The 14,665-nt window shown below is 47.1% G+C and overlaps 1 protein-coding gene across 1 annotated transcript in view; it reads right to left on the minus strand.

Moving 5' to 3' along the window:
• LOC115120658 (plexin-A1-like) overlaps positions 1-14,665 on the minus strand; it is a 409,850-nt gene that overhangs the window by 267,682 nt on the left and 127,503 nt on the right. Inside the window, exon 3 of the mRNA XM_065003449.1 lies at positions 13,541-13,723. Coding sequence (XP_064859521.1) covers positions 13,541-13,723 — 183 coding nt within the window. The remainder of the gene's footprint in view (positions 1-13,540; positions 13,724-14,665) is intronic.

Raw genomic sequence — 14,665 nt, forward strand, 5'->3', positions numbered from 1 at the left:
TATAGAGGGAATGGGAGAGAGGGAGAGAACAGCTGGTGATATAGAGGGAATGGGAGAGAGAGAGAGAACAGCTAGTGATATAGAGGGAATGGGAGAGAGTGAGATAACCGCTAGTGATATAGAGGGAATGGGAGAGAGGGAGAGAACAGCTAGTGATATAGAGGGAATGGGAGAGAGGGAGAGAACAGCTGGTGATATAGAGGGAATGGGAGAGAGGGAGAGAACAGCTGGTGATATAGAGGGAATGGGAGAGAGAGAGAGAACAGCTAGTGATATAGAGGGAATGGGAGAGAGGGAGAGAACAGCTGGTGATATAGAGGGAATGGGAGAGAGGGAGAGAACAGCTGGTGATATAGAGGGAATGGGAGAGAGGGAGAGAACAGCTAGTGATAGAGGGAATGGGAGAGAGGGAGAGAACAGCTAGTGATATAGAGGGAATGGGAGAGAGGGAGAGAACAGCTAGTGATATAGAGGGAATGGGAGAGAGGGAGAGAACAGCTAGTGATAGAGGGAATGGGAGAGAGTGAGATAACAGCTGGTGATATAGAGGGAGGGAAAGAGAAAGAGTGATGGGAAGCTGAGCATTTTAAATGAATCAGGATGACAGTAAACCTATTCACTCCCAAAATCAATGTGTTGAAATGACCCTCCCTGTACACAGATGGACTACCGGTGTGTGTGTCTATCTTTGACAGTGTGTGTGTTATCCATGTCATTGGGTCTGGTTTGGGCCCCGTCTGTTTGCCAGGCTGGCCAGCAGACCTCTCTCTCAGTATGCCTCCTCCACCCAGGAGAAAAGGACTGGACAGTCCACACACACCATCCTTCTACTATACTACTGTCTGTCTCGTTCCATCTGTCCATCTCTTTTTGTTGTATTCCTTCCCTGCCTCTTGTCCTTTCTATCCATCCCACTGCCCTTAACACTCTTGATCCTGCCCTCTCCTTCCGTCTCTCCCCTCCCTCTCCTCCCTTCCATCTCTCCCTCCCTCTGTCTTTCTATCCATCCCACTGCCCTTACCACTCTTGATCTTGCCCTCTCCTTCCGTCTCTCCCCTCCCTCTCCTCCCTTCCATCTCTCCCTCCCTCCCTCTGTCTTTCTATCCATCCCACTGCCCTTAACACTCTTGATCCTGCCCTCTCCTTCCGTCTCTCCCCTCCCTCTCCTCCCTTCCATCTCTCCCTCCCTCCCTCTCTTCCTCCTTCCATATCTCCCATCTTTCACTCCCTCTCTTCCATCTCTTCCATCTCTCCCTCCCTCTCTTCCATCTCTCCCTCCCTCTCTTCCTCCCTCTCTTCCATCTCTCCCTCCCTCTCTTCCATCTCTCCCTCCCTCTCTTCCATCTCTCCCTCCCTCTAGCTATCACAGGAGGCTGGGTCCCATCTGCAGCTTACCCTTAAAAGAGAGAGAAAGAGAGACAGAGATAGAGAGAGAGGAGAGAGAGAGAGAAAGAGAGCGAGAGGTAGGGGGGGTTTAGTTGCCAGGCGGGGTCGGTCCCATCATTACCATGCCTGTGGCGAGAGTGTGGGGGGGTTGATGTCAGTCTGCCAAGTCTCTGACACACAGAAAGACACACTGTACACTTACACACAACGCCAGATTGACACACACACCAATCATTACGTGCCTGTAGGACAACAATGATCAGTCAATTAGCCTCTGACACACACAGTGCTCATGGATACACCCGTCACTCTGGAATACCAACGACCGTGTACCATGTCAACGTGGCCAAGAAGATTACACAAACGTGTCATATTTGAAAGACTAGCCATTTAACTGCAGGGTAAGCGAATCAATTTCCTATCAAGACCATGCTGGTCAAGTTCAATAGCTAACACTTCAGAACATTTACACTTTGGACTGTTCATTAATGATGCCTACATCAGGATAGAATGAAAAACAACTAAACGTCCCCTCCACTTTCCACTCCAATAAATCTTCTGTGGATTCTATGTCAGAGTCAGAGGACCCTCTGAGTGTGTGGTGGGGCATGTGGGAAACCCTTCAGTAGGACAACCTGTGTCTGGCACCTCCTGGCACAGTGGCCAGAGAGCAGATGGGAGCGTTGTACCCCCTCTGGAGAAACAGACAACAATTGCTAACGCTATGGTAATACCAGGGTGGGGTGGGATATGTCGATAGGGAGGACTAGGGGAGGGATGGAGGGAAAGGAGGGAGAGGAAGGAGAGAGGTGGCGAGGGAGAGAAGAAGGAGGGAAGGGGAGGGAGAGAAGAAGGAGGGAGAGGGGAGGGAGAGAGGTAGGGGAGGGGGAGCGAGAGAAAGGAAGGAGAGCGGTAGGATAGGGGAGAGAGAGAGGAAGGAGAGGGAGAGAGAGAGGAAGGAGAGGGGAGGGAGAGAGGGGGGGGAGGGGAGGGTAGGATAGGGGGAGAGAGCGGAAGGAGAAGGGGAGAGAGAGAGGAAGGAGAGGGGAGAGAGAGAGAGGAAGGAGAGGGGAGAGAAAGAGGAAGGAGAGTGAGAGAGAGAGGAAGGAGAGAGGAAGGAGGGAGGGGGAGCGAGAGAGAGAGAGGTAGGAGGGAGGGGAGCGAGAGAGAGAGGGGTAGGAGGGAGGGGGAGCGAGAGAGAGGTAGGAGGGGAGAATGAGAGAAAGGAGGGAGGGAAGGGGAGAACGAGAGGAAGGAGGGAGGGGAGAACGAGAGGAGGGAGGGGAGAGGGAGAGAGGAATGAAGGAGAGGTTGAGAGGGAGGGGGAGCGAGAGAGAGGAAGGAGAGGGAGAGAGAGGGGGAGGGAGGGAGGGGGAGAGAGAGAGGAAGGTGGGGGGAGAGGAAGGAGAGCGGGGGAGATGGAGAGAGGTAGGAGAGCGGGGGAGAGGAAGGAGAGAGGAAGGAGAAGGTGAGAGAGAGAAAGGAGGGAGGGGGAGAGGTAGGTAGGGTTAGGGTTAGGAAGGAAGGAAGTAAAGGGAGACAGAGGTTTTATATTAAACTAATTAGCAACAGAATCCTTCAGAGAAAGAGAGGGTTGTGTTAAAAGGAAATGGTGGAGACCATGGGACAATCATGAGACTGACAAATGAGGTCACAGATAGAACATAAAACATGCACACCCACTTTGTCTCTCCCTTTTCTATTACCCCTCCCTCCTCTAACTCTCTCTTTCACTCACTTTCGTTCTCTCTCTACAGCTGGGAGAGGGAATTGCTACAGGGAGTTTGGTCCCCAAAGACACTGATCCATCCATCCATTCAACAGCCTTTCTTACCATCTCTCCCTATTTCCCTTTCCACCTCTTTCTTTCTCTCGGTCTCGCTCCATCTCTCCCAAACACACAAACAGCTCCCTTATGTCTGTACAAGCTACATTCTCTCTCTCACACACACACACACACACACACACACACACACACACACACAGCTCCCTTATGTATGTACAAGCTAAACTTATATTGTGAAACACAAAAGCATGACACACTGGCAGACTAACATTCATGGTTGAACCTAATGCATACAAACACACACACACACACACGCACACAAACACACACACACACACACGCACACAAACACACACACACAGAGAGTGTGTGCTTGGGGACAAGCCAGAGCCTTTCCCCCAATTCACATTTCAACAGATCCATCAAAAAGAGCTTCCACCGCACGTTGCTAATACACTGTTCTCCCTCGTCGTTCTCTCTACCTCCTCTCTCTCTCATCCTCCCTCCCTCCCTCCATCATCATCTCCTCCTCCATTCACCGTCTCTTTCCAAGTACGCTGAGTTGCGCCTAGTTGATCTGGGAGATGACACCTTTACATTTGAGTCATTTAGTAGACGCTCTTACACAGAGAAAGAGCAAACAACTCCTTACTGGTCCCCCGTGGGAATCCAATCCACAACGTCACAACCATGGTGCTAAAAGCTCCATGCTCTACCAACTGAACAACACAGTACACACACAGAGAAACACACAAGCCCACACACACAGAGAAACACACAAGCCTACACACACAGCGAAACACACAAGCCTACACACACAGAGAAACACACAAGCCTACACACACAGAGAAACACACAAGCCTACACACACAGAGAAACACACAAGCCTACACACACAGAGAAACACACAAGCCCACACACACAGAGAAACACACAAGCCCACACACACAGAGAAACACACAAGCCCACACACACAGAGAAACACACAAGCCCACACACACAGAGAAACACACAAGCCCACACACACAGAGAAACACACAAGCCCACGCACACAGAGGAACACACAAGCCCACGCACACAGAGAAACACACAAGCCCACACACACACGCAAACACTCATGCAAACACGCACATATGCATGCCAGTATAACGGTGCATGATGGAGAACTAGTAGAGAAAAGTATTGTATTTGGTGACGTGGCTACTAATATGTGTTGGGTTTATTAAAAAAACCTAAGGTCCATGTCTGTTATTCAATGTGTTTTTATGGGATAATTAATAGCAGTTAGGCCAAATAAAAAAATGTATTCAATATTTTTTTAAATATTTGTTTTTGATACTTCAATGGGTCTTAAAATTCTAAATCAAATAGCAAAAGTATCCTTGGTATGACCTTAAAACCTAGTTATCTTGTTTTGTCTTGACACAGATGTACAAGCACACAAACACACGTATGTAATAAGAGCTTAGCTCTCTCTTTCTACACAGAGACGTCGCACACACATTAAATAACACACAAACACACACACTCAGATACAAAGATTTCAAAATGCAAACACGTAGACACACGATTATACATTCATAATGGTGAATCAATGACAGACAGGCCTTCAGAAGAACAGACAAGGTAACTTGGTGAATTACAATGAGCTCCTATCTACCCCAAGAGCTCTGTCCTTAGACTATAAACACACACAAACACAAATGTGTATGACAAACCATCATGAACACTTACCAAACACAATCCACAGTCAACATACACAGCGTAGGTACTAATACTGAGACAAAACCAACACAACACCACCAACAACAATAACCACCACGCTCTTGGGATGATCACCAAAGATTCAGGGGGAGTAATATTGTGTTGAGGATCAGCGTGTTTCTGGGATAATGGTGTTGATGTGAGCCATGACCAGCCTTTAAAAGCACTTCATAGCTACAGACGTGAGTGCTACGAGTCGGTAGTCAATTAGGCAGGTTACCTTAGTGTTCTTGGGCACAGGGACTATGGTGGTCTGTTTAAAACATGTTGGTATTACAGACTCGGTCAGGAAGAGGTTGAAAATGTCAGTGAAGACACTTGCCTGTTGTTCAGCGCATGCTCGCAGTACACGTCCTGGTAATCAGTCTGGCTCTGAGGCCTTGTGAATGTTGACCTGTTTAAAAGGTCTTACTCACATCGGCTGTGGAGAGCATGATCGCACAGTCTTCTGGAACAGCTGGTGCTCTCATGCATGTTTCAGTGTTGTTTAGCTCGTCTGGTAGGCTGGTGTCCCTGGCAGCTCCCGGCTGTGCTTCCCTTTGTAGTCTGTAATGGTTTGCAAGCCCTGCCACATCCGACAAGCGTCAGAGACGGTGTAGAACAATTCGATCTTAGTCCTGTACTGATGTTTTGCCTGTTTGATGTATGTGTGTTTGAGCTTCCGGGTTACAATCCCACTCCTTGAAAGCGGCTGCTCTAGCCTTTAGCTCAGTGCCTATGTTGCCTGTAATCCATGACTTCTGGTTGGGGTATGTACGTACAGTCACTGTGGGGATGACGTCATCGATGCATTTATTGATGAATCCAATGATTGATGTGGTGTACTCCTCAATGCCATCGGAGGAATCCCGGAACATGTTCCAGTCTGTGACAGCAAAACAGTCCTGTAGCTTAGCATCTGCTTCATCTGACCACTTTTTTATAGACCGAGTCACTGGTGCTTCCTGCATAAATGTTTGCTTGTAAGCAGGAATCAGGAGGATATAATTATATGGTCAGACTTGCCAAATGGAGGGCGAGCAAGCGTCTCTGTATGTGGAATAAAGGGGGTCCAGAGTTAAGTTTCCCTGCATTAACCTCTTGCTTCTACTTGGGACGCTTGCGTCCCAACTAGAGCTCTGGAAATGCAAATGCACTACGCTAAATGCTAATAGTATTAGTTAAAACTCAAAAGTTCATTAAAATACACATGCAGGGTATCAAATTAAAGCTACACTCGTTGTGAATCCAGGCAACAAGTCAGATTTTTAAAATGCTTTTCGGCGACAGCATGAGAAGCTATTATCTGATAGCATGCACCAATACACTACAACACAAAAGCACAGCAGGGGACGTAAACAAAATAATTAGCATTTCGGCGTTACACAAACCGCACAATAAAATAGAAAACAGTCATTACCTTTCACCATCTTCTTTGTTGGCACTCCTAGATGTCCCATAAACACTATTGGGTCTTTATTTCGATTAAATCGGGCCATATAAAGCCAAGATATCGTTATATGTAGACTGTGTGATAAACGAAAAAAACAGCGATTTCACAACGTAACGTCATTTTTTTAAAATTCAAAAAGTAGACGATAAACTTTCACAAAACACTTCGAAATACGTTTGTAATGCTACTTTAGGTATTAGTAAACGTTAATAAGCGATAAAAATCATCCGTAGGCGATGTAAAAATCATTAGCTGTCGTCTTGGAAAAAATTTCAGGAGAGAGCTCTTCCAGAATGATCTGGGCGGAGACCGGAGGTAAGTGGTGCCCCTGTTTCGGTTCAACCAAGAATCAAAGATGATTCAATTCACAAGACTCTAGACAACATGGGGATGCTGTGGGAGTTGAATGCTCGGTCTTATCTAATTCGGCTCACTGTTAACAATTGCTGGAAGTGGCGCAAGGATATTTATTTCCATTTTCTGTGATCAGGTTTTCCTGCGCTTTCCGATGTAACGCACGTTATGTTATAGCCACAGTCGTGATTTAACCAGTTTTAAAAACGTCCAAGGGTTTCCTATCCACACATTCTAACCATATGAACGTACTATATTCCTGGCATGAGTAGCAGGGCGCTGAAATGTTGCGCGATTTTTAACAAAATGTTCAAAAAAGTAGAGGGTAGGAGCAACTAGTTAAAGTCCCCGGCCACTAAGAGCGCCGCCTTTGGGTGAGAGTTCCCCTGTTCGCTTATGGCAGAATACAGCTCATTGAGTGTGGTCTTAGTGGCAGCTTCCGTCTGTGGTGGTATGTAGACAGCTATGAAAAATACAGATGAAAACTCTTTAGGTAGATAGTGTGGTCTATCTAGCTTATCATGAGATACTCTAGCTCAGGCGAGCAAAACCTCGAGACTTCTTTAGATATCGTGCAACAGCGGTTATTTACAAAAATACATAGTCCGCCGCCCCTTGTCTTACCAGACGCCGCTGTTCTATCCTGCCGTTACGGCGTATAACCAGCCAGCTGTATGTTGATGGTGTCATCGTTCAGCCACGACTCTGTGAAGCATAAGATATTACGTTTCTGAATGTCCTGTTGGTAGTTTAATATTCTGCGTAGGTCATCTATTTTATTTCCAAAGAAAATGCTAGCAGAATGGAAGGAGGTGGGTTGTTTATTTGATCGCCTACGAATTCTCAGAAGGCAAACCGCCCTCCGGCCCCTTTTTCTCCGCCTTCTCTTCACACAAATGGCGCCTGGGCCTGTTCCCGGGAAAGCAGTATATCATTCGCATCAGACTCGTTAAAGGGAAAAAAGGATTATGCCAGTTTGTGGTGAGTTCTGATGGCTAGAAGCTATTTTCGGTCATAAAAGACAGTAGCAGCAACATTATGTACAAAATAAGTTTAAAAAATAAGTTACAAACACCACAAAGAAACAAACAAAAAAACACAATTGGTTAGGAACATGTAAAACGTCAGTCTTCGTCTCCGGCACCATTTTGTGTCTCAGTAGTGAGTGGAGTTACAAACAGACTGTACTAAACAAGTTCAATGTCTTACCTGTAATTAAATGCTTTCCACACACATAGCTACACGTAGCCTACTGGGACACCATGTCCCCACATATCCCACTCTCTCAAGCCAAATAGCCTGAAGAGACACCATGTCCCCACATATCCCACTCTCTCAAGCCCCTGAAGAGACATATCCCACTCTCTCAAGCCAAATAGCCTGAAGAGACACCATGTCCCCACATATCCCACTCTCTCAAGCCAAATACCCTGAAGAGACACCATGTCCCCACATATCCCACTCTCTCAAGCCAAATACCCTGAAGAGACACCATGTCCCCACATATCCCACTCTCTCAAGCCAAATAGCCTGAAGAGACACCATGTCCCCACATATCCCACTCTCTCAAGCCAAATAGCCTGAAGAGACACCATGTCCCCACATATCCCACTCTCTCAAGCCAAATAGCCTGAAAGAGACAAATAGCCCGAAGAGACACCATGTCCCCACATATCCCACTCTCTCAAGCCAAATAGCCTGAAGAGACACCATGTCCCCACATATCCCACTCTCTCAAGCCAAATAGCCTACTGGGACAGCATGTCCCCACATATCCCATTCTCTCAAGCCAAATAGCCCTGAAGAGACACCATGTCCCCACATATCCCACTCTCTCAAGCCAAATAGCCTGAAGAGACACCATGTCCCCACATATCCCACTCTCTCAAGCCAAATAGCCTGAAGACTGGGACACATGTCCCCCATATGCCAAATACCCTGAAGAGACACCATGTCCCCACATATCCCACTCTCTCAAGCCAAATAGCCTGAAGAGACACCATGTCCCCACATATCCCACTCTCTCAAGCCAAATAGCCTGAAGAGACACCATGTCCCCACATATCCCACTCTCTCAAGCCAAATAGCCCGAAGAGACACCATGTCCCCACATTTCCCACTCTCTCAAGCCAAATAGCCTGAAGCCACAGGGCTCTTCTCGACAGCTCTATTTCCCTTCGTGGGAGGATTGCAAACCGTAGGTCGAGATTTTTTAGATGGCTACATCTACATTGAACAACAAAGCAGCTTTTTAGCATGTTTTGTTATTTCTGTATAACAAAAAATGTACAACGAAGTTGCCTCTTTTATAATGGGGATCAATAGGAAAGAATGCTGGTTTTCCCCCATTTGTGGACGTGGTCAAGGGAAATTCCTCCTTATTACATGAATATCGGCTGAGACTTTATACTGTATCCATAAAACTATAAGACCACACCTGTTGTCTGAGTGGCCAATCAAAGGGCATGGAGCTTTGATTGATGGACCACACTGTCTTCAGGGGGATGTTAAAGAGACGAGTACGAGAAAATGGAAGAAATGTATCTCACCTAGTAAGAACAAGAAGCCGAAAAGACTGATGCTCATAGGTTACTACTCCAGTAGTAAGGTTTTGAATAAGTACCAACGGCTATAAGAGCCAAGTATCTATGAGGGCAAATCTATTCTTTATTCCTAATGTCACTAGATAAGGAATAGGGTAACATACAGACACAGTAGGGCAGGGCGATATGACCTATAAAAACATCTTGATTTTTTTCAAACTTACAGCCGATTCACAATCATTTCTTTCCTTCTGTTTTCTCTAAATAAGCGTTGTTGTACAATTAAAAGGTCAAATACACTACATCTCAAAACAGTCAGCAATAATCTAATGAATTCAGCGCTTGTGAAGTTATACCCGGGCTAAGTAGAAGTCTTCCACGACCATAAAGCCCCACTAATCATTTCATTATCAAAATAGTTTAACTTGCTTTTTTTGTTGTTGCAATATTCTCTGATCTGGCATTCAAAACATTTTTTGTTTTACTAGAACCATGCATAATGCACATTGACTAATAATGACTAATTTCTTGTAGCAGGCATTGGGCTATAGATTAGCACAGCTCTCAATATCTCAAGCCCACGTGCTAGTGATTAGTCAGCTAATCTTTTATATTTCAAGTTTAGCCAGCTTGGATCTATTTGCTAGGTAACGAGGTTGAACAGTTGAGCTGTTATCAACACACCCTTTTGTCTGTCTCCAACTGTTTGAACAGCTTGTTAGCCTGTCCACTTTGTTCAGATGTTAAATCAAGAGGCCTACCTTATTTCTCAGAATGAGCTTGTGTAGCCAATCCCTTATATAACTGTGTTTTATGCTTATTGCACATTTAAAAAACACAAAACAGACTAGACAGCTAGTATAACAGTATTTGTCTAAAATGCTGCAAGCGGTCCCCAAATGCGCACGCAACAAACTGAGCATTAATTTTCCAGGATCAATGTTCATTCCTACTCTCGTTTTAGTAGTGTCGGCTTGCAATGAGAGTAGTTGAGCCATAAAAAGGATATCATTAGAAAAGTTAACTTATCCCCTATTACAGTAAAATAATGTTTCAATGTGTTTTGGTGTCCATATGACCGATTCTGTTGGACCAAACCTCAAATGCAAATAGCGAGTTGAAACCGCTTGTCAGAGGAAGACGTATTCTCTCAACTTTGTTGGCGTGAGAGGCAGGGGAAGGGGCTTGGAGTATGTGTGTAAAAACTATTGGTCTCTAAATCCGGACAAATGACAGTCCATGTAAAAAATAGTTGGTAATTAAATCCAGCTAGAAGGAGCACGTAAAAACGGTTGGCTGGTATGCCCTCACCAGTCTGAGCGGTCGGCTGGTATGCCCTCACCAGTCTGAGCAGTCGGCTGTGAATGCCCTCACCAGTCTGAGCAGTCGGCTGTGAATGCCCTCACCAGTCTGAGCGGTCGGCTGGTATGCCCTCACCAGTCTGAGCGGTCGGCTGTGAATGCCCTCACCAGTCTGAGCAGTCGGCTGTGAATGCCCTCACCAGTCTGAGCAGTCGGCTGGTATGCCCTCACCAGTCTGAGCAGTCGGCTGGTATGCCCTCACCAGTCTGAGCAGTCGGCTGTGAATGCCCTCACCAGTCTGAGCAGTCGGCTGGTATGCCCTCACCAGTCTGAGCAGTCGGCTGTGAATGCCCTCACCAGTCTGAGCGGTCGGCTATGAATGCCCTCACCAGTCTGAGCGGTCGGCTGGTATGCCCTCACCAGTCTGAGCAGTCGGCTGTGAATGCCCTCACCAGTCTGAGCAGTCGGCTGTGAATGCCCTCACCAGTCTGAGCAGTCGGCTGTGAATGCCCTCACCAGTCTGAGCAGTCGGCTGTGAATGCCCTCACCAGTCTGAGCAGTCGGCTGTGAATGCCCTCACCAGTCTGAGCAGTCGGCTGGTATGCCCTCACCAGTCTGAGCAGTCGGCTGGTATGCCCTCACCAGTCTGAGCGGTCGGCTGTGAATGCCCTCACCAGTCTGAGCGGTCGGCTGTGAATGCCCTCACCAGTCTGAGCGGTCGGCTGTGAATGCCCTCACCAGTCTGAGCGGTCGGCTGTGAATGCCCTCACCAGTCTGAGCGGTCGGCTGTGAATGCCCTCACCAGTCTGAGCGGTCGGCTGTGAATGCCCTCACCAGTCTGAGCGGTCGGCTGTGAATGCCCTCACCAGTCTGAGCGGTCGGCTGTGAATGCCCTCACCAGTCTGAGCGGTCGGCTGGAATGCCCTCACCAGTCTGAGCAGTCGGTTGTGAATGCCCTCACCAGTCTGAGCGGTCGGCTGGTATGCCCTCACCAGTCTGAGCAGTCGGCTGTGAATGCCCTCACCAGTCTGAGCGGTCGGCTGGTATGCCCTCACCAGTCTGAGCAGTCGGCTGTGAATGCCCTCACCAGTCTGAGCAGTCGGCTGTGAATGCCCTCACCAGTCTGAGCAGTCGGCTGTGAATGCCCTCACCAGTCTGAGCAGTCGGCTGTGAATGCCCTCACCAGTCTGAGCAGTCGGCTGTGAATGCCCTCACCAGTCTGAGCAGTTGGCTGTGAATGCTCCCACCCGCTATATACTTCTAACGGACTGGTTTGGTTCCTCCCTCTATAGTGCTGTCTGGTTAGAACATGATGTTGAGGCCCCTCACTGTACTCTTAATATTCACCACAAACACACACACACACACACACATACACACATCTGTTTCCTTTGAAGATGTTTATATGGAGTTTGATAATCCAAATGACTTGGAATCTTGTTGTGGTTATTTGGATACACGCACAACATTCAGACCTTCGTGTTACCGTTGACTTGGAATCTTGTTGTGGTTATTTAGATACACGCACAACATTCAGACCTTCGTGTTATTGTTGACTTGGAATCTTGTTGTGGTTATTTAGATGCACAACATTCAGACCTTCGTGTTACAGTTGACTTGGAATCTTGTTGTGGTTATTTAGATGCACGCACAACATTCAGACCTTCGTGTTACCATTGACTTGGAATCTTGTTGTGGTTATTTAGATGCACGCACAACATTCAGACCTTCGTGTTACCGTTGACTTGGAATCTTGTTGTGGTTATTTAGATGCACGCACAACATTCAGATTCAGTGTTTCGTTGACTTGGAATCTTGTTGTGTTATTTGATGCAATCTTGTTACCATTGACTTGGAATGTGGTTATTTAGATGCACGCACAACATTCAGACCTTCGTGTTACCGTTGACTTGGAATCTTGTTGTGGTTATTTAGATGCACGCACAACATTCAGACCTTCGTGTTACCGTTGACTTGGAATCTTGTTGTGGTTATTTAGATGCACGCACAACATTCAGACCTTCGTGTTACCGTTGACTTGGAATCTTGTTGTGGTTATTTAGATGCACAACATTCAGACCTTCGTGTTACCGTTGACTTGGAATCTTGTTGTGGTTATTTAGATGCACGCACAACGTTCAGACCTTCGTGTTACCGTTGACTTGGAATCTTGTTGTGGTTATTTAGATGCACAACATTCAGACCTTCGTGTTACCGTTGACTTGGAATCTTGTTGTGGTTATTTAGATACACGCACAACATTCAGACCTTCGTGTTACCGTTGACTTGGAATCTTGTTGTGGTTATTTAGATGCACAACATTCAGACCTTCGTGTTACCGTTGACTTGGAATCTTGTTGTGGTTATTTAGATGCACGCACAACATTCAGACCTTCGTGTTACCGTTGACAATAAAAAGTCCTCAGAAAGATGCGTCTTCTCCCTACGGACGACGATAAGACTCTGACCTGAGTGGGCGGGCGGGTGCAGTGTCCAGATACGCATTTCCAAACCCTCTGAATGGTTGGGAATGGCAAGGCTATGATGGGTAAGGGATGACTAAGGTAGGCTGAGCAGCCAAACTGAAGGGACTGTGAGGGGGAGTTAGGAAGAGAGAAGAGGAGCAGGACAGCCTTTTTACAGTGTGTAAACCATAGGACACAGCCATAAAAGTTAGGCAGAATCAGAATTTTGATAATACCTAACCAGTGGGGCAACTTCCTGTTTACAAAAATGAATGTGCTAAGACTGTGGGAATGCCTGAAGGTCCACAGAGCATAGGCTAATGCAGTAGACTTGAGATGTACATCCCTTTCCATCTGCAGTCCAGATAGTAGGCCAGGTCCACACACAAGTCAGCAGCACCGTCCACAATAACGCAGGGGCGAAACAAAGTGACATGAACAAAAACCCAGCTCCAACAGCATGCATTCTTCATTGCCTGAAAAAAAACTATAGATCTCTTATTTCTTACCTTCTTCATTCTGCCGTTGCGTGTGCCTGTGAAGGCCACGGTGTTGCCGTGGTAATCGTAAGCGGCCACCGAGGTCATGCCGTCCTCCTTGTCGATGAAGAGCGGTATTCCTTCTATGGTGCTGGTCCCACCCAGCGGCTGGTTAAAGTCCTGGCCGCAAAAGTTGTCATCGATCTGGAGAGGCTGAGAGAAAGAGAGCAGGAGAGTGAGCGTGGGAGAGATAGAGAGCGGGGGAGAGAAAGAGCGGGGGAGAGAGAGCAGGGGGGGAGAGAGAGAGAGAGAGAGAGCAGGGGGGGGAGAGAGAGAGAGAGAGAGAGAGAGCAGGGGGAGAGAGAGAGAAGGGGGAGAGAGCGAGAGAGAGAGAGAGAGAGAGAGAGCAGGGGGGAGAGGGAGAGAGAGAGCAGTGGAGAGCGCGAGAGTGGGAGCAAGAGGGGCAGAGAGAGGGGAGCAAGAGAGAGGGGAGCGAGAGAGAGGAGCGAGAAGAGTTTGAAAAAAATTACACATTGGAAAGAATTAACCAAATAACAGAGCAAACTGGAATTCTATTTGTTCATAAACAGAGAGTACACGGTGGCAGAATACCTGACCACTGTGCCTGGCCCAAAATTGAGGAAAGCTTTGACTATGTAGAGAATCAGTGAGCATAGCCTTGCTATTGAGAGAGACCGCCGTAGGCATACCTGGCTCTTAAGAGAAGATGAAGTGGAAACTGAGCTGCACTTCCTGACCTCCTGCCAAATGTATGACCACACTAGACAGATATATTTCCCTCAAATTTCACAGACCCACAAAGAATTTGAAATCAAATCTATTGGGTGAAATACCACAGTGTTCCAGCACAGCAGCCAGATTTGCAACTGCTGAAGAACAAACACCATTGTAAATACAACCCTTTTGTACTTTAACTACTTGTACATCATTGCAATAATGACATTTGAAACCTCTACTCCTTTCAAACTTTTGTGAGTGTAACGTTTACTGTTCTTTGTTCATTTAATTTCAGAGAAAAGTTGAGAGAGAAGAGGGGGTGGAGGGAGGGACACAAGAGGGGAAGGGAGGGAGGGAAGGAGGGAGGGGGAAGGGAAGGAAGGAGGGAGGGGGAGGGAAGGAAGGAGGGAGGGGGAG

The sequence above is a fragment of the Oncorhynchus nerka genome, linkage group LG2 (genome assembly GCF_034236695.1).
Source record: "Oncorhynchus nerka isolate Pitt River linkage group LG2, Oner_Uvic_2.0, whole genome shotgun sequence".
NCBI lineage: Eukaryota > Metazoa > Chordata > Actinopteri > Salmoniformes > Salmonidae > Oncorhynchus > Oncorhynchus nerka.